The following is a 21,389-nucleotide window of genomic DNA, read 5'->3' as shown; positions in this document are numbered from 1 at the left end:
ATTAGGGCTGTGTGTAATGCTTGTTGACTATAATTACAGAAAAACAGGTCACTTTTTTCCATTCCATTTCATTGCTTTTGTGTATTAAAGAGTAAACAATATCTTATTCTGTGTTTCAAATTTGCTGGGATAGTACTTACTAACAATTTGCATTTTAAAAGGTTGGATACTTTCTAAAGGGTCTCGGTTTGTTTTTTACACAAAACTTCAACTTGGCAGAAAAATAGTAGTTTTTTGTAAGGAAGCCAAAAAATATCAGCTTAAGGCTTTAGAACCGTACAAGAAGTTTCAGCTTTCTAAAAAATGATGGAATTCTTTTCATAGAAAGGATTTTATTACAAAGTTTGTCTTTTCTTATGAAAGAATTTCATTTTCAGTATAGAAAAACACAACCTTTTCCCAACAGTTCTAACAAGATCTGCTAATGTGACAGCATCTTGTCATAAAATAACACATTTAATACATATTTTAAGTATATATAATTCAGGCTACCTGACTTATTTTACAATTACCTCATTCATTATTCAAGTTTAATGTGACATTATTGCAGTGAGGGCTGTCTGTCCCATATTACTGCTCTTTGTTATCCTCCTAATTTTGTTCCCTTTGTAAAATATACTGCTAGGTGATGAAAATAAGGTTCTAGAGAAACTTTTTTCCCCTCTGAGACATTTCATCCAAAGACTGAACCGCGTCAATGTCACTTCTCAGATACCTTCTGACAAGATCAAAACCCATGCTGGTGTGATTGCAGGTCAGTGAATTTTGTTAGGGCTGTTTTATTTGCTGAAGTCCAAGGGAATAAGAAAACAGGACCAGAAGTCACATCTTGTCCTACATAACATTGCAAGTGCAGAAAAATCCCCTGTCACTCCCCTGCCTATGTAATCCCTAGCACTTGCCTGTTTCTAGACTTTAGGTGGGCATGGAGTTGAAATGGAGAAAAATAGAAGGGTATATTATCTGAAAGCACTGCTTTTTCTACATCTGGGGTGAGCATGACTCTCTACCACATCCCTTAGAGATGAAAAACATTCCTGAGGAAGGATGAAGCAGAGAGCACACACAAGCACTGCCATGTCTGCCATGCAATTCAAAGGGCTGACAACCATAACAAGCTTTCATGAAGGATGGAGATACACCTTAACCCTTCCAGGAGTTCTCACCAGGAACACCAAGCTACAGCTGAGATCCAGCCCAGTAGGATAATTCACTTATCCAGCTCCAAGCTGTCCCTGTCATGGGGGAATGATCAAGGCTGCAGTTACAAATGAGGGGTCACCCTCATCCCAGAAGCAGGAGAGACTTTCTGCTGCACAGCTAAAACTGAACTACACTGCCTACAATATTCTGGAACAACAAAACCTTCTGATAAAAATGTGTTTTCGTTAAGCATTCACACTGAAACTACCATAGGAATTTCCAACATGAGCAATTCGAACTTGAAAAGCAATTTGCTATTTCAAAGTTTTCACAGACATTTAAACTCGGTGCTTCTAAGAGGAGATGACAGAGTTGCTCAACCTAAATGTAAAATCACTACTACTGTGCTATTCATGCTTCTGTATATTTAAAGTACCTGCAAGTAGAAATCATGGGCTATTTTCAGTGAAACCAGTGCTTTTGTTACCTGTCAATCTGAAAATGCCATGTATTGTACAAACAAACCTATTTTAATCATCTTCCAATAAATCACATAAATAATTCAGTTGGGGGGAAAAAACCAACCTGCAAAGCAGGCTTATACTGTGAATCTAGACTAATTTTGCCTCCATCTGTCCTACTGGGTCACTAAAGACTGTACAGCAATCCTCCTCTGTGGGCAGCATCCCAACCAAATACTCTGTGCCCTTTAAGAATAGCACCTATAGAAATTAAAAGCCCATCAAATCTTGGAGCCTGCTGGCTATTTAGGTATCTGGCTTCTGATAACCATAGGTGCCAGTTAGATACCTATGATTCTAACTAAGGAAACAGCTCAGGTGAGAGGTCTGAAATGCAGGCTACCATGACCATATCAAAAAAACAAAACAACTGGAAGGAGAGAGATTCTATCTCAGGTAAGACATTACTTGATGATATGGAATCACATCAACAAGTAATATTTGGAAGGGAAAGGAACAGAATACCCCATGCTACTGTCACTAAGTTGGCCTATGACTCACATTGGGTTGTTCAGCTTCCAGCTTACAACAAATGCAACTATTTTGTTTTTTCTTCTCTCACTGAAACATCCACGCAAATTTTACTGACAGACTCCTTGAGCTGCTGAGCCATTCTCCAACTGAGACAGCCACCTACACAAATTCTGAATTCAGGCCAATAAATTAAACCACTTAGGAAATTAAATGAGAAAGTCATTATATTCAAAATCATCTTTCTTGAAACAGATGTTCCATTTTTTCCATGAATCTGTATTTTTATCATAATAAACACGAGCTTCATTTTATGACACTTAAGTACAGGAATTCAAGTCATGCTTTGATCAGATTCTAAAAATAGTCTTTATTTTTTTCCCTTTCCTTCTAGTTGGGGCCAAGCAATGTGCTAAGCATTTCCTTCTGGAAGGAAATCTCCAACAAGTTTGCCTCTTTATTTTCAGCATTGCAGAAAACCAGATGTTTATTTAATTAAATCCACTCTCAAACATTGCATTCATGAACTTTTTTTTTGTAGTTGTTGTTGGGAATCCTTCAAAACACTGTTAGCTCACAAGCTCACATACATGCTCTGGAATTCTCACCATTTCAAGGACTAACCTTATACTATGTCTGAAAAAGATGCACATCTTAAGATCAAGGCAATTTTGCCATTTTTTTTTCTTTTTTTTTTTTTGCAATTTTGTGCACCCTGTGGTTGCCATATGATATCAAACCTGATCAGCTAAAATACAATAAACACCACATAAGTCTACTGAGAACATCCTATTGGCAATGGCACTCTTTCAGAGTTCAAGCACACATGAAACCCTAAAATCAAATCTAGGAAGAGGGGAGGTGGAAAAAATAAAACAAAAATCAAAAAAACAACCCATCAAGGATGGTAGGAAATTACTTTGTTACAGAGTAGAGAATACATTCTGAGCACAGGGAGAATAAGTCTGTTTTGCATGCTGATGCCCATACTGTTACCATTCCTTCTTTATTGTTACCTTTGCTCATTAACACATTTCCAAAATATTTCCATATTTCCTACCAGATGTTTTACCTAGAATTCAGAAGAAACTTAATGCAGGAAAGTGCATTCCCTGTTCAGGGATGGAGGTTTGAGAACAGTAAGTTCTTAACCAACTTATATGACTAATAATGCATTGAGTTAATAATTCTGTAACTTTATACTTGAGTGTGTTCATTAAGAAGGATTTGAAAAATATCTATGACTCAGACATTGGAAGCAAGAAGAAGAATTTTAATCACTGTAGTGCAGTAGAAAATTTAATTGAAAAGTTAAAAATACTAGAAGGAATAAAGTGGTGATAGACAATAAGGATTATTTAGCAAATTTCCTTGCCATAAAGTATTGAGCACTTCACTTGCAATTGCTTCTATTATAAGGTTATCACACAAACATTTCCAGTGCATTTAAATGTTCAGATACACTAACCTTCCTAAGTTACTGCTGATGACAGCAACTTCAAGCTAATGACAAGAAGAAACACGTTTTCACCTAGTCTGAAGTAGGAGCTGTTAAATGATGTTAACTAGACCTCCTCTCAATTCAAACATTTTGAATTTTACTTTATATTAGTCCTCTCTTTTTTAAAATCCTACAAAAAATGCAGCAGCATTTGCTTTGAATTATTTTCTTTAATTTCAGATAGAAGGTTACAAATAAGTGTAGAAAGTTGTGTCTGAATATGGACCAGCAATTATTTCGCTTTTCTGCTTGCTAAAATTCCTTCTCATGATGCACAGTGAATTTTAGTGGTATTTCATAGTGACCATCCTGTATCAAAACATTACAGTGCACTGAGCTCCAGCATGAGATGACTTGCCAGAAATGGAAAAGCAGTTCTTGAAAGTGCCTCTACACAAGGAAAAAAAATACCTGAAATGAAACATTTCAAATCACACAACGCACTGAAGAAACATGAAGAATTTTGATTAAAGTAAAATTAGTCACTTAATCCACATTTAGAATGAACCAAATCTTCCTACACTACTCAATTAACAACAAACCAAATGTTTGCTAAAGTCCACTGATCAGGAGATTTCACATGGAGCATACAGGAAATAATTATGTGGTGTCATGGGTAGTATTTAGGGGGGGTCTTTGTTCAGATCTATGCTCCTTTCAGGCAGTGGCTTGTTCTGCTGAATCCTTCTGGATGACAGGGGAAAGCTAAATCCAGTACTGCAGAACCAGGGCACATCCTTAGGCACAGCAAAGTTCAAGAAACAGCAGGTACAGTAAAATCAGGAGGTGTAGGGAGGGAACAGAGCCATGCACAAACTATTTCTTATTTCTCCTTTTTTACCTACTACTACAAATATCTACTTAAAAGTTGTCTCTTCTTGTCAACTGTTATTGTTGTCTCTTCTAGTCAATTGTTATTCGTCAGACTTCATGGGGAACTCTCTCAGCTAAAGTTCAGACAGGTCTGTCTTGAGGCTTTCTTTGCCTCAGTGTCCCATCTGTGTCCCATCCACATCCCTAACCCTTCCTTTCCTAGGCCATACAAAGGAAATTTCCCACTATATAGACTGAAGTCTTTCAGAGCCAGACTAACATGCAACAAACACATTTTTCTTGCTACATCTCCTAGTCTGCAAGCCTTCCACAAAGCTTAGAGAGATAAAATACTCTATCTCCAGTTCTTAAGGAGCTTTCTCAGGAAGAGAAGTAGCGTATTTGAGCAAAGCATTCAAAAAAGCAAAGTATTGCTTCCATGTTGAAATCTGCCTCTTAAAAAGCCTTTGTCTTTTTAGCAATTTTAAGTCAGTTTTGAATATGTTACACTGTTTGCTTTATGTTTCTTTCATTGACATTTCATTTCTGTTGCCTTCCATCCCAGTGCAGTCAGTTCAGACACACCAATACAAAAACAGCCAAGGGAATTTAAAGATAACACTCCTATCTGCACCTACCTTTCCATATTAACTAATTATAGTGCTCATAATAGGTCAAAAGGAAGATTTTGGTGCTACAACTACTTGATCTTTTTGTTTTCTTGGGAAAAGTGTGGCTCTTCTGGTTACTACTTAAAATTCTAACTCAGAACCACATCTATGGTTACTTTATAAAACTAGGCTGGACCACTAAAGTTCTTCCATTTACAAACCATTAAAACCCCCACAAATCTCACGTAGATTCCATTGAATATGTTTAAATTAGTTTAGCTCACCCAATATCAAGAGACTACCAACAAGCTGACAAAAACTTACAGGCTCAATGCTCAACCAATAATAAACAATAAACAAAATATTTTTCAACCAGACAAAATGCTGCTAGGCCAGCATTGACAGCAGTAAAATAAAATCAGCATTTAAATTGGGATTTATAAATGTGTCTGTGTGCACAGATACATGTTAATACAAATGCTAAATAACTATCCTCCCTTGAAGTCTGCTATTTCATACGGCATTGCTCAGTCATGGACAACTTAATTTACAGAGTAAATCTCAAAAGCTGTGACTTCACAGAACTGTGGACTTGACAGAACCTCAGGATCACAAAAACAGTGCAAGCCATACTTGTGGAAAGCTGTTACTCTCACCTCAACACAGAAACCAACAAATCTTATGACAGTAATGACAGTACCTCCCATCCTTCAACGTGAGACTGCCATTCTTCCAAAAATTCTAATTTTTCCATTTGTCTCTTGGCCTCATTTATGTTGGAACAGACAGCTTTCATGGCCTGGAGAGCTTCCATTAGGGCTGCATAGTCACTGTGCTTCCTTGGAGTCCGCTTCAGTAATTCCTATTTAGACACAGAAAAAGGGGGGGGAAAAAAGGAAAAAAAATAAAAGAAAAAAAAGAAACCAGACTTTGATCTCTAAAGGTCCATTACAGGAGACTTAAATCAAACCATCATACAAAAAGAAAATAGCCAGTCTTCTCTTTTACTAAGCAGAAAAGTAGTAATCCTTCTAAAATTGTTCTAGTAGGACAGTAAAACACAAGAATAACTAATTATTAACAATAAATAATCATCATGACTTTGGAAGAAGTTTGCATTTCAGCTACTTTCTTCTCCAACAATATTTCTTCATGTTGAGCTTTGGGGTTTGGGTTTGTTTGCTTTTTACATTCTGCAGGATACAACAGTTCAAGAGCAAGGATAACAATTCTGCTTAAAAAACCAGCAGATCGCTCATGTCAAAATTAACACCTGCCTTTCCTGCAGCTCAGGGCAGAAAACACATTCCTTGAGCTCCACACTATTGTTCAACCTGAGGCAATGCAGCAAAGCAGTGAACAATGGCTTAGGTGACTCACTGATTTCAGATGTACTGGCAGCCAGGCTGATAAACAAAAGTGGAGCCACCAGCATTTGTTTGAGATTTCCCATCCCAAGCTACCAACTCCCCATTTACAGCTGGGCTGACTGAGAACAGCCTTCAGCAAAGCCCTAACCCTGCTGCCACCACACCCTGTATTTAAATATTCTTAATATATTCATTTCATTGCTCTAGAGAAATTCATTAGTCATTTTTCCCTGTTTTATCTGTATGCCTTTCAAAAATAGAATAGAAAAATAATTTCAAAATAGACCAAGGGAACTGCAAAGCCACAGCTATCTCGGATGACTCACACCTCATTGTAATGATTATTTTTTAATCTGTTTTTAAAACTTTTTTATTCTAACCTGTTTCTTACTAGATTTTTTATGTCATATACCTCACAACTGGCAACTTTGCAGATCAACGCTCACACATGCATTGTGAAAAATACTGTCCAATAGTCATTTTTCATGTAGCTTTTAGAGTAGAATCTGCTCTGGTTTTCCTCTCAGAGTTTGGAACAATAAGCAAAACAACATCTTAATTTGTTAAGCAATAATTTGCTTAAAATATTTACTTTCTTGTATTTTATTTCCTAAGAGGGTAAATTACAAATCCAGGTGTTTGAATATCTAATATTTATCACCACAATAACATTTTTCATTTATTTAAGCTATCACAATATAATAACAATGAACATAATTGTACATAGAGAACCTTACTGTTGCTCCATAGTTTTTCTCATGAAAAAAATCCATTAATATTTTTCATTTTCAGTTTGCTGACGGTAAATTAGCATCATCAAAGTACACCACCAGCAAACTCTGCTATCCCAAGCATTATAAGCAAGGGCACAATTGAACCCAGCTGAAATTAGTCTCATTAAACTCTCCCAAATGGCTCACTTCTGCCCAACAATGAGGAGGCAACCTTACAACTACAAGCAGAACAGAGCTAATCATCTCAATCCAGCCAAGCTCCTCAGTTCCTTTAATACTGATGTCAGAAGACTTGCCACCAGTTTAATGGGAGCAAGGCTGGGTCCAATATCTTAATAAAGAGATAATTCACTGCAGAGAAAGATTGTTCCTGGGGTTCAGAAACATGCTTAGCAACCAGTTTTATACAGGAAGTATAAAGTCCTCAATAAAAATCTTGTGAGTACCTTCAAAAGAAGGGGATACTTGCATATTCTCTGTATTGGTGTCACTAGATATCCCTCCAGGGGTACATCTGTGTTCTTGCGTCCTCCGAGGAGCATGCAGTTCTGGAGTGGGAAAAGGTTCACAAATTATTGGAAAATCCCAAGAAAATTATCATAAATAAAGACAAGGGCATAGGTATGCAGCAGTGATTGGCTAAAGCAGACACAAACTGTGTCAATATCTATATAAGGAGGGGGGGTCTGCAAGACTGTCCAAAGGATGGGCTTGAACACATGCACAGGCTATCACTCATGACAAGGAAGCCAAAAAGTCAGAATGCAGGCCCCTCACATTAGTACCTTCTCCATCCAGTCTGATTTAGAGGACTGTATTTCTTAAAGTTTGAAACTAGAAGACAGTAAAAAGATTGCTCAAAATATGCTTTCAGACTTCAGCAAACAAAAATAAAACATTTTAGGGTGACCACTATAGCTGTTACTGTTTCTAAAAAGTGTTTGCAGTATTAAGTAGTATCAAAGATGGTTTGAATGTTTGAATATGGCCATCCTAATACACACCTCAAAAAAACCCGTGTTCTATTTTCATACTTTTATATTTAAACTTGATGTGCAATGAATAAAATATTCTGAAGTCATGGGCAAAAGGCTATTAAAAAGTTGCAACAAGACATCTGATTATGGAAGCAGAGAGTAAATTAAACATTGGGTGGAAGTACCCAACAAAAGTAGCTGAGAGAGAGAAAAGAATAAGGGCTTTTGGGGATAAGAAAACGCATAAAGCACATCACAGCAAATATTTGGAATTGCTGGAATTAAAGTGTAAGTACAAAAAGACCTAAAGTAATGATGACAATTTTTTTATGGAGAGATCAGAAGGAATTGTGATGCAATGGCATGAGATAATCTCAGCTTCAAAGAACAAGTTGTCTAAACTGAGGACACTAAACAAAGGCAGTTTAAGACAGCCAGATGAGATGTTGACACAGGCCACAGATCTGGATGCAGACACATTGTTGATGGAGCAGAGGCTGCACAACTGGCTGGCCACCCAACACACCTATCCTACAACCAGTGCTGCTAGGGGATCTCCACACCCACTCTGAAGTCTCTGCTTTGTACTCATGTTTAACCAGCTTCTGTCTTATCCTAAAGGATGCTTTAGCCTAAAGGATTTCACTTCCAAACACAAAAGCTTTACTGATAAAGTCCAAGTAAGATAATGGCAATGCAGACTACAGTTGTTATAACAACTGCCTCCAAACTCAAAGCCTCAAAAGTTCTGGTTTCTGCTCCCAGTAATTTATAGATAACCAAAACTCTAATGACTCTGCTGACATGAACCCTTCAGTGTGCTCAGAAGGCTTTGACTGTGCTTTCAAATCATGCCCTAAATCCATGAGGAACCCAAACCAAATGAGGAAGTCCTCTGCATGTGCCCCAGAGCACCTAAAACAGACACACCATGAACTGCCACAATGGCACACTTGGCTTCCTCTGTCACAAAACAAGCTCTTTGCCATCCTTCTCCAGAGGATTTTGCTTTTGGCCTCTGTAGTCAGCATTCACCCTTTCTTCTTGAGTCTGGCCATGCTGCTCCCAATACAAGAACCACATGTATGAAGCTCCCCAGTCCAAAGTGAAAGATACTGTGTCAACCACTGAGGAAAAATAGGACAATTTTTGAAGCAGTTTTTAACTGTGAATAACCATTTCTGTGTAAGAGATTCTCAGCAAAAAGGCAGATGGTGCCTCATGTCTACAATATCTCAGTATCTCCTACAATAAGGAAATTCCCACACTGCTCATTAACTTGGCTGTAAGTAAGTGCAGCTGGGGAGTCAGATCTGGTATCTTTCAAAGCATCAGTATGATGCAACAGGACTTCACCAAGAACTCTGTCAACAGCAGTAGTGGAACCCTACTGCATGCTAAAAATTAATAATAAAATTAACTGAAGACTTGTGGTACTGTCAGCGTTGGCAGAATCTTTTTTTCTCAAACACATCTGTGATGCTTTGCTGAAAGGGTCATTTGTTCTCCAGTCCCACAACATAATGATCAAATCTGATCACTCGAAAATTTGATAGCATATCCACGGACACTTGCTCAGGTATTTAAGTTTCAATATAGTAGACTACTCATTTCAAAGCTGACCTTTTTACCACAGGACACCATGGAGGAAACAGAAAAATCATTCCACACTGAATCCTGCTTTTAACAACTAAAGTGAACTATTAGCAAACTCAGTATTTACATGAAAATTTGTTTTGCTGTTGAAAAACCATGAGGACTATATCACACCTAACATTTTCAAACCCCTCCTTACTTGTCTTATAAAGTGAAAGACTACTTGTGGAGCTGTTTCTTTCACTTTGGATTAAGTCAGCATCTAAGATTCGAATGGCTGCTCTATGATCCATAACAAAAGATTCCTCTGTCAGCAACAGCACTGGCTACAGAAACAGAATACGGACCTCCCTTCAGAAGTTCTGCTGAGTTCTCCAGCTCCTTTCTACAATTCCTTTCCCTATCCCTCCTCATCTATTTTTTCCTATTCTTTGTCCTTTCTAGAGAGTCACACCCTTGCATCCTGGCCAGTATGTTCAAGGTACACTGCCTAATTCTGTATTATCCACAGATCCAAGCACAGCAGTGAAAATATGATTTAACCACCTTCTTCCTCTGGAAACACCATCTCCACCTAAAATTGTCTGCTAACCACTTGCAGGTGCACTTGTACTTGTTGCATGGTGGAAGTGAAGGAAAAAAAATCTAAAAAATACGAAGTTAGAACATCAGTTCAAAGTTTATTTACCAGCAGAAACGTCCGCACTGTTCTTATTTTGTTCAGGTCAAGAAGAACTTTCTGTGCCTTCTCGTGGTTACTACAGTACTCATCATAGATACGGAATTTCTCTTTCTGTAGAAACAAAAAGAGACATTGTTTCACACTTGTCATTTTGATTTGTTTTAATTAAAAAAACATGGAATGAACCTTTTGCAAAGCTAATATGGCCTTCATTCTAGAAAGTCAGCTCTTCTTCATACACTTATTATTTGAGGTCTAGCCTCAAATTATGAACAGTCTGGAAGCACCACTTGGGAATTTCAAACACAAATTCATAGAAAACAAGGTTGAAAGGGACCTCAAGGATCATCTGGTCCAACCTTTCTTGGCAAGAGCATGGTCTAGACAAGATGGCCCAGAATCCTGCCCATGGAATCTTAAATGTGTCCAATGCTGACGAATCCATCACTTCCCTGGGGAGATTATTCCAATGGCTGATTGTTCTCACTGTGAAAATTTCTTCTCTAGTGTCCAACTGGAATTTCTCCGGGACAAACTTGCACCCATTATCCCTCCTATTATCCATGTGATTCTGTAAAATGGGAGTCTCCATCTTTGTAGCCACCTTTTAAATACTGGAACATAGTGATAAAGTCTCATTTAAGCCTTCTTTTCTCAAGTCAGCTCTCTCAGGCAGCCACATGGAACACTTCCCATGATCATCCTTGTGGCTCTTCTCTTAAACCTGTCCAGACTGTCCACATCTCTTTTGTACAGCAGGGACCACAACTGAACACAATTCCAGCTGTGGCCAAACAAACACTGAGCAGACAGTGATAATGATCTCCTTATCTCTGCTGGTGATGCTCTAACTGTTGCAACCCAGCTCTTGGCTTTATTTTTTTTGCCACAGCAGCACACTGTTCAATCCTATTGAGATGTTGGTCCACCAGGACATTGAGGTCCCTTTCCACACAGCTGAGCCCCAGCTCAGCTCTGCGGAAAGGATAGATACCAGCCTGTGCTGCACTCCCACAAACACACAGGATAAAAACATATATGAAGAAAATGCAAAATGAATGGCTAATCTGTTGACATTATTACCCAATTTGCTGCTAACACTTGTTTTCAAATATGATCCCTTTTTCTGCAAAGTTAAAAACTGATGTTACTCAACCTCTGTAAATTGTTTCCACTAACCATTAATAGATTTCTCCTGCCGCAACGAACAATTAAAGACTTAACAAACAAACGGGACTCTAACCAGAGAAAACAATGAAACCTGGACTTTTTGTTAGGTCTACAACTCAAAGCAAACCAATTTGTCTTCATTTTGCAAAGCTCTGTAACAGTAACATCCTTGTTTTGCTCTGACAGGAAAAATAATACTCCTAGAAACCAATGACTACAGGACATACACACACACTTGTTTGTAGGGGTACTGCAGTTGTTGGAAATAAAATATCTTCACAATCCAGAACTATGGAGGCATTTGATCCAGTATATACAATTCTTTACTAAATATTCACATTTTTGCAGAGCACTAAGGGGGAATAAAAAGATAGTACTACTCTTGCTGCATGCAACTTGTACCTCATCTAACACATAGGAACAGCTTTGCCCAAGTTGCAGGGCTCAGTTTGTCACCCTGAGCTGATCTGGTGGACACAAAAATGATGAAACACCACAAGTGTCATTTAATATGTTCTTTCTTCACTGTCCTCCCATCTCTTTTTTTTTTTTTTTTTCTTGGCCATGACAGTAACCAAGAGATGAACTTCAATACACAATCAATTCAAAGTTAGGCTTCATGACCATGTACACTTATCATCATGATATTAATTAATAAAAGCAAAAAATAAAAGAAAGACGTGAAAAAAAAGGCTGGAATAAAAGATAGCATACATAATTCAGAAAGCAGGTTCCAACTTCATGCTGTGCATTAGGTTCTGGCTGTAAACAGTCCTCCACAAGGGACAGGAAGTTTTTGTGAACTGCAAGAATATCTTCAATATTTGAAAACAACATCTGCAAAAGAATAAAACATACGTAAGTGAAACATCAGATACAAAACAGAAGAAAAAAATGCAATTAGGAGACTAACCTTAACTGTTTCTTCTGTGACATTTTTATCCACTTTGGCTGCAGCACATTGGATCATTCGGTGAAGAAAAGCCTGCTCGAAACAAGACAAATAAGGAAAAAGTTATTTCAGGAAGACTTGAACAACTTCTGGCACATTATGCTTTAATTTGTTTCCCTAAGTAGATATAGAGCCATATCAGAATATTTTTCAGAATCTAAAACAAGCTCTTTATTTATAAATCATTTAGTAGTCCTGTTATTCTAACATGATAGAAAGACCTATCTACACAGTATTAAAAAGATTAAAATATTAATGAAGCTGAGAAACTGAACAATCTCTGAAGTACCACTTCCATCCTGCACTCATATTACAATCAAGCAAGAGAAATATGTATTAATTTTCAAAATCTCACTCTATTATTTTACAAACTGAGCACAAGACAAGCCAAAATAGGATGCTAATTTCCAAATTAAACTATTTAGGAGATACTATTATGTCATGTAACATTTACCATAGCAACCAAAAGTCAGATTTCAAACATATTAATAATCAAACTTATTGTACAGTAAACTGGCTTAAACAACAGTCAGCTGCACCTGGTTTTGCCTAATGAAAACTCTTCTGTCTTCCCTCCCCAAGAACCTAATCCCTGGTGATCAAATTGGAAGTCAACAATACCACCAATTAAAAGCCAAAATTTTAAGTTTTCTTTTATTTTACATTCAAGAACTGGACACAAAAAGATGTGTACAGTAAGCAATTCCTAAAGAAATAAATATCTCAAGTACAAAGAGCATAATTAATTTTTATTAATTCATTTCACTGCAAAGATATTGGTATGTCCTAAAAAGTACGAAAAAAGTATCTATAAAATCTTACATTGATAATTCTTCACACAGACATGCACATTCTTCAGTCATTAAAACCTGGCACCATGAGTGCACAAATGTCATGTCTTTCATAACCATTTAGCTCCAAGTGACTGTGCATTGTACACTGTACATGAGCTCATCTAAATTCTGGCGTGGTGCAATTCCATAAAAGAGGCAATAAATAACCCCTGTGTGGAAAGATAGCAGTCACAGCAGCCTTTTTTGCCCTCTGCTGGGACTGAAACATTTTCATTCCCAAGCAATGCTCCCTTCTCTGCTGAAGAGGACTATGTAACTGGCATTACACATTTTTATTACTGAAGAGTCAAATCTAGTTATCCAGGACATAAACTGAATTAAGTCTGGAATACTGCCAGCACACTGTATGTTTCCTATCGCTCTCTACAACGATGTAGATTTTCTAGTTCATTAAACCCATCTTTTTCCTGACTATTTGTGCTTTCTTTTTAATGTTTTACTGGTGCTAAAAAAATGCCATTAACTCATTTGCAGCAGTTAACTGATGGTGGACGACAGCCCTTTACATCATTCCTCGCTAAGAATATCCCCAGGGGTTATGGCAAATTTGCTGCATACATTATCTGCACAACCAATCCCACAAAGAGTGAAAGCCTGCATGACTCTTAGTTAAATTTTGGAAGTTTTCACTAAACCATGCAACACCATTAAATATGCTTTAGAATTGAAGAGGAAAAAATAATTATAAGAACTAGCTCTGAAACTCACGTCTATTTTTACTATCTGTAATATCTCTCTGTTCACATTATTTCCCCACAGACCAAACATACTGCTCATCTGCACTTATGTTATCTAAGAAGATCTTCATTTCCTGTAACTCTGAAGGAAGGTGAACATTGAGCTGGCTGATAGTGAAGCTAAGAAGGAACTGAAAGCTGAGGCATTAGTTATTCCCAAGTGATTCAAGATGCTAGATGGGAGTCAGGAGGTCAAGAAGAGAATATATCAGCTGCAATAAACAGTTGTCCCAGACATCACATCTGCAGAGGTTATCAGAAAATAAACCCAGGAAAATCCAAACTTTTGCAGAGCCCAGACACAAATCACTAATTAAGGTAGGGAGGCCTGGGACCACTTCAGTCCCTTCCTGCAACTTCTTGGAAGCCCCTGTAATATTTTGCTGCACTCATTCTGCAGGGGTAGTGTAGTGATGAGGCCAGATTTTTCCCTAAGACTGCCACACGTTCACAGCATCAAAGAATCACAGAATGGCCTACATGTTGGAAGGGACCTGAAAAACCATCTAGTCCCAATTCCCCTGCCATGGGCAGAGACCCTTTCCACTAGACCAGGCTGCTCAGTGCTCCATAGTTCTCCCGATCAATGAAGATTTGCTTCCTGAAAAAAATCATTGTGCTATGTCTCAAAATCAATACATATGCCAATTTGAATTTTTCAAGCACTTCTATGAAGTTCTACAAACTGTACATATTGCAAAATAATTGGAGTAATTCACATCTCCTAGAAGAGTAGTGTTAGGAGAATTCAGGGGAGCACAGGTAGGGATGGACACGTCTACCTCCAAGGCCAACCCCGGCAGACTTCACCCATTGTGGAGTGAATAATGCAAAGCATTAATAAAACCCAGGTTTCCAGGACATAAATTCCCTTATCAATTCCCTTCCTGGAGCACAGAGACACCACAGATTCCACACACACAACACCTCTGCACTAGTACTTTGCCAGGGAGAATGGACAGCCATCATCAGGCAAGAGGATGAAGAAGTAATTGCTTTCTTTGCAGTGTAAAATAAACTCAATCCAGCACTGCAACTATGAAATGACTGATGTCTCTAAATTCATATAAACACACAGGTCTCAGAGAGGCTGACTACTCAAAAAAATCTCCAGAATTATTTAAGCATCAACTGAGGACAACCATAAGCATTTCTGAAAAAAAAATAGTAGACAGAGAAAAAGCAGGTAATGAGCAGACACAGCTGTAAGGAGGACCCCAGCACAGAAATTACAGATTTGAAAAGGAAAATATATAAGGATGGACAGAGACTACTCAGGAGCTGTCAGTTCTTCAGTTAATGGAAAGAAATAATTATATAAGCTTTTGAAAACATATGCATAAGCTCTAATTAACCATACTAAAAATACATCTCTAAAAATAAAGAAGTAGAATGGACATCTCAGCCAATTTACAATTCACTAAAGAAATGAACACATAAAAACAAACAAACAAACAAAAAAAAACAAAAAAAAACCCATACCCCAAAAAAACCCAAAGTCAGGAACTCCTCTGAAATAGCACTGAGTTCCCTCTAAAACTTTTACCACTACTTCAAGTATGAGACTCCAAGTCCACACTCATTACTGTGCCCCACATTATATGAAGGAGCAAAGCAATTACAAATTGCAAGGAAACAATAGGATAGATCTTGTTCCTGGACTGACCAAACAGCTGTAGGAATCAATGGTCATACATGATTTTCATGCTTACAAAAAAGCAAAAAAAACAACAAAAATCACCAAAGTGAAAAATCAGTTCAAACCCAATACAGTTACATCAAACATACAAGTCAATAAATCATGACTCATCTGTGTTTACTGGATTACATTACATCTTGCTGAGTTTACTTCAATTATTCATCTACATTAGTGTAGAAGTTTCATAGCACTACAACAAACACAGAGAAGAACAAATAAATAACAAACATCTCTGTGCACTCCAGGATCCCAGAGCAACGTCACCTAGATGGATCCTCAACTTTCTCAAAGCTTTTCAAGTGGATTCCAGACTTTCCCTTAGCTTCCTTTCAGTTCTTAACTTTCTAAAATAACAGCAAAGACATCCTCTAGATTTTTACCTTGTGCCACCAGCATTCTATCCACCTTGCTATAGCAGAGGGATTCAACCCTCCAGCACAGCAAACAGCAATTCCTGGCACAGTCTGCCAGCCAGACTATTGGTGATTTCTCTTTTAAGAGATCTCCATGCAACATTTCAGAGCAGCAACTTGGCTGGCTACCATAAAGAGCAGCCGAAATTTCAAAGACCAGAGGAAAAGCAAATATAAAGGAGGATGTTTGTTACCCACATTAAGAAAACAACACCCAGTTTTGTCAGTTTTTAGACCTGTTTATGGAAAACCCTGTCATTCTAGGAATATTCTTGAGTCACTCAGAGTGCCACAACTCCTGCCTCCACAAAGCTTGGCATTCAAATTACAATAAAGCATCCTCCCAGAAACTTCATTAACACAAAATGGCATCTGCATGAGCAGTGCATATCTGCTTTGGAGAAGAAATGCCCCAAAATACTGATAAAACTCTAAATATGAAGAGTCACATGGTAAGACATTTTATGATCTTTACAAGTCTGACAAACTTGCAGACAAAAACATGGGGGTCCAACTAAGTCCTTTGGAATAGGGGAACAACTACATAGAAAATATATAAGACAACAGTTTAGTGCTAAAGTTCCCTGACTCCATTCAGGTTCTATTGGGAACATAAAAATGCCTCTATTTTTGGCTGTGACTCAGGGTCCCTGTACCATGGTGGTGCAGAGAAGAGTAATTCCCCTCTACCTTTGAGAAATGTAGTAAAGTATAATTTGGAGATGATTCCATGCTAATAATAGCAATGTATCTAATTACACACTTTGTTCATCTTACCTGTGAACTGTTACAGACTTTCTGTACTATTCCCTGCGCTGATTCCTTTACCCTTTGCCTTTGCAGTAACACAATAGAGGAAGCAACAGGCATGAAAATGAAACCATAAAACATGGAAAACCCAAATTCAGAGAATTATAAAAGAATTTGTTCGTGATGACAAATAAACACTAATGGTTTTGCCTGTCTGCTGATCAGCTGCCATTTTGTTAGGCAACATTTTTTAACAGAGAACACACACTGGGTTCCTGTTATGGGGATTTTGACTTCTGGTCTTATCAAAATAAGAGTTGCATTGTTTGTTGTTTGGTGGGGTTTCTTTCCTGATGGTTGTTCTGTGTTTTGTTGGAAAAAAAAAACCAAAACAAAAACCTATCACTGCTACAGATAGCTCAAGGAGCTGCCAACAGCACAAATGACTTTTCTGACATCTGGAATGAAATCAGGGAAAACAAAGAAGTCTGCCTGCAGAAGACTCCCAGGGCACAAAGAGTTTTCGCCTCCTTTACAGATAAAAATCCAGATATTATGTCAGAGCTCCTGGATCACAAAAGATATGTAACTATCTTTCTGAAACTAATAATCCTACTTGGGATTAAGCCTATAAATAAATATTGGGTTTTATCAAAAAAAAAAAAATTAAATAATTACTTATTTTTTCCCCTCAGAATTCTTTTAACAGCTTTTCTACCCTTAAATCTACACTGCCACAAACAAAACCAAGGTGAACTGCAAAAAAACATGTGCAGGAAATTACCTTATTAAAAATACACATTTTCATTTTAGGAAAACCACTTCAAGTGAAGTGCCCAACCTATCATAAAGCCTTCTGAATAAAGCTGTTATGGACATTAAAATTGAACACAATTTTATTTTGCACAGTGTCAAAGACAAAATCCTGTAAAGGGACCCACTAAAAGGAAAACCTTTCTGTGTCTATGATAATAACCTGGCATTCTCTGCCAGCCAGACTATTGGTGATTTCTCTTTCAAGAGATCTCCACGCAACATTTCAGAGCAGCAACCTGGCTGGCTACCATAAAGAGCAGTCTAAATTTCAAAGACAAATTTAGAAATACAAATCTGAAATACGTATAGTTTCTATGTTCTCTCTTTACATTCTTAATGGAACTGTAGGCATCCGGATTGCGGAAAATATTGTCTTTTCACAATATTCCAAATGATCCTAGAGAGAACATGAAGATCCATACTTGGGAAGAAAACTGCTCTCTTGTCATAGCTGACTAGCCTAATTCAGTTCACAGGCATCGAGGTAGTATTTAGCACAGCAGTTTTGCACACTATAATTAATGCACATCAGATTCCAAGTCCCAGAAGAACACCAAGCCAGTTTTGTTGAAGCACTTTTGTTTGATTTCGCCACAAGGAGGAAAAACACAAAAATCAATAGAGAAGGCTCCAGCAGCAGTAGCAGCTGTGGCAAACACTGTGTTCCTACCCTCCTCTTCCCATTAACCTGTGCCAGCAGCAGTGGCAGTAGCTGCTCAGGCTGGCTTCTGCTACTGAACAAAAGACTCTTCTTCTCTCTCCAGTGATTCACCAGCTGAGGCACCACCTGTTTCTCCCATCTTGCCTGCAGGACTGGATGAATCACAACCAGCAGCGAGAGCATCAGCCAAGGTCAGATACATTCCTTCTCCCTGCTGTACCTAGAGCAACTTTCAAAGCTGGCATCATATTCCAGCGCTTGTAAGTGAAGAGGGAATAGATGGGAAACATCTGCAATGGTTTCTGTTCTAGCAATAATTTCTTTTTACAACCTACCAAACAATCTTCTTCTCCATTCATCTGATCCTAAGGGACAACAGTCTGTCTGAAAGAGCATCCATGACTTAAAGTAAACATGAATTCGTAAGTATACACGCAAATTAAAAAATTTATGCTTTGAAAAAATACGTATCTCCACAATATTTTCATACATTATTAATATGATGACACATTTTGGGATAATCAACCCACTCTCCATCTTGCATCTCTTTTTTTTCTCTATCATATCAGAAAATTTCTAAGAGTAGAGCAAAAAAAACCTTTCCTCATCCTTCCTTCAACCCTCAATCACCTTTTCTGCATTTTGTGGTCACTGACAATATTTTTCAACTTTTCACTGGACATATTGTTCTTTCTTTCCTGCACTGTGAGACTTTTAAGTCAGTTCCCTTCTTTGACAAGGAAGCACCCTCTAAACATCATGTTCCCCACCTCTGAAATCACCTGAGCTTTCACTTTTGATCCCTTCCTTCCTTTCAGCCCCATTGCAGATGAAAGTAAGAGATTTATAGTTAAAGTCCAGTTCCACACAGCCAGGCAGGATGTCCGATGTCTCCACCCTCTTCCTTGCACTGAAGCCATTCTCAAAAAGATTTAGTACAACCTTTTCCTGGCCCAGTTCAGAAGACATCTATTCCTTTTCTTCCCAGATGTCAAGAATCCTGCCACTAAAATAAGGATATCTAGTATCCTCATTTTGGAAACCTTCTGAGGACTAGCTGTGCTCTGTCTGCTCAGCAGAAGTTTGGTGGACGAGTAATGGTGGAGGCACTCGCACACTTGCAGTTGAGATCATTCCAAATCTCACCAAATCAGAGGCTGAGGTCTGGCTGGCTCACACATGCTTCTGTGATCTGATATCACACACAACAAACTTCTAAATTTTTGCTTAATTAAAACATTGCTTAACCAGCTTTAGTGAAAGGCCATATACTGGCAGAGGTGATGTACCCCCACCTGCCAGATAAGCAGAAGGCAGTTTTATGTGACATGGGTGGCTGCTAACCAAGCCTTTATCCCATTAAAAAACACAAACAGGTTACATTCCAATCACCAAGAGGGGTTCTGGAAGGCAAAAAAAGAGATTGGCCTGTGAATTTCTGAACAGTCTGTTGGGATTGCAACAAATGACCAAACAAGAGGCATCCATATCAATAAACAAAATGCTTCCAGCATGCCAAGATTCCTCTGAATTACATTTTGAAGATTTTTTTGGCAAAAAAGATACTCTGTATTAAAAAAAACATTCACATGTATGTGGAATTCCCTTTGGCAATGCATCCTATGGTTCTGTTGGTGTATGTCATGAAGTGAATAATGTACTGCTAATCACACAACTGATCTTGTATCACTCAAGTCAAAATGGAAAAGAAATTACATCTACCATTACAGCTTACTCCTCATAAAAGTCAGCTGTTTCCTGAATTTATAGAACACTAGGTTCTTGTTAGGAAACCCCAGTGAATTCAGCTGTGTCCACTATTAGAAAACCAAAACAAGAATCTAGGAAACCTCAGAACAAGTGTACATCTGGAAGAAACAGTATGTTCCTGTTATATTGCAATCATAATTAGAAAAGAATACGTATGTTTGAAACCTCATACTACAGTTTCTGCTTCTTTTATGCAAGAATATCTTTCTCTGGTCAATTTGGGAAAAAAAAAATCTTGAATTTTTATTCAGTTTTTGCTCATAAAATTAGGATATTCCTAAATACTTTTTTAGGAGGAGAAGACCAATTAGGAAAAACTCATCATTCCTAGAATATTTTTGAGACAAGTCTTCAATTCTACATAACAAATTTTATTTCTTTAAACAAATCAGTAATTTCAGGAAGTATAAAAGATGAGAAATACATGAGAGGACAAGATGAGAAACATATTTGTCAAAAATTATCCCTCCAAAAGAATTACTTAGATTTTCTAGTTCAATTTAAGAAATAATAGTCTGAAATTTCAAAAATATTACAAGAAAGTCATTCTCTGTACATCTCCTATATCCTTCTAAAGTACATTAACATGTTTGAAGACTAGTGTGAGTCTTTTCTGGCTCAAAAATATCCACCAGAATTAAGAAAGCCATGATCTTTATCACTTATTATGAGAGGAAACCTGAAAAAACATATTACATCTCCATTTTCAGAATTTGAATTTAAGTATTAATCCCTATTGTATCTAAATAAGGGAGGAAAGTTGCACCAATGAAAAGAAATTATTTGGTCCTCCATGATTAATGCAGCTTATAAAAAACAAACAAATATTTTTACATATAAACTGAGGAAACTTGAAAATACTGACAGGCAATCATAATGGAAGCCCACCAACCCCTTTTTACATGCTCAATTTTCAACAAAACACTTTTTTTCTAATATTGGAATGCACAGTCCTTAATTATGAAGTTATTTAATGTTTAATATGGCTAGATGCTAATTAGGAGTTAGAATGCTTGAGAGAGTTAAAATTTTCATTTTCAGAGTTGTATAAATAAAATGTACTCCCAAACACTGCTCATTGCCAGTTCTGGCTGCCATTTGCATTTGCACACACGTGCCAAGAGAAACACAAAGGAAGGAAGAATATG

At 37.6% G+C, this 21,389-nt stretch overlaps 1 protein-coding gene across 1 annotated transcript in view; it reads right to left on the bottom strand.

The window, feature by feature from the left end:
* Positions 1 to 21,389, bottom strand: part of PREX2 (phosphatidylinositol-3,4,5-trisphosphate dependent Rac exchange factor 2) — a 170,010-nt gene that overhangs the window by 113,307 nt on the left and 35,314 nt on the right. The window contains exons 2-6 of the mRNA XM_050971175.1: positions 12,503 to 12,574; positions 12,304 to 12,426; positions 10,426 to 10,530; positions 7,611 to 7,712; positions 5,761 to 5,922 (exon numbers count right to left, since the gene is read on the bottom strand). Coding sequence (XP_050827132.1) covers positions 5,761 to 5,922; positions 7,611 to 7,712; positions 10,426 to 10,530; positions 12,304 to 12,426; positions 12,503 to 12,574 — 564 coding nt within the window. The remainder of the gene's footprint in view (positions 1 to 5,760; positions 5,923 to 7,610; positions 7,713 to 10,425; positions 10,531 to 12,303; positions 12,427 to 12,502; positions 12,575 to 21,389) is intronic.

The sequence above is a fragment of the Serinus canaria genome, chromosome 2 (assembly GCF_022539315.1).
Source record: "Serinus canaria isolate serCan28SL12 chromosome 2, serCan2020, whole genome shotgun sequence".
NCBI lineage: Eukaryota > Metazoa > Chordata > Aves > Passeriformes > Fringillidae > Serinus > Serinus canaria.
This window is presented reverse-complemented; position numbering and strand designations above follow the sequence as displayed.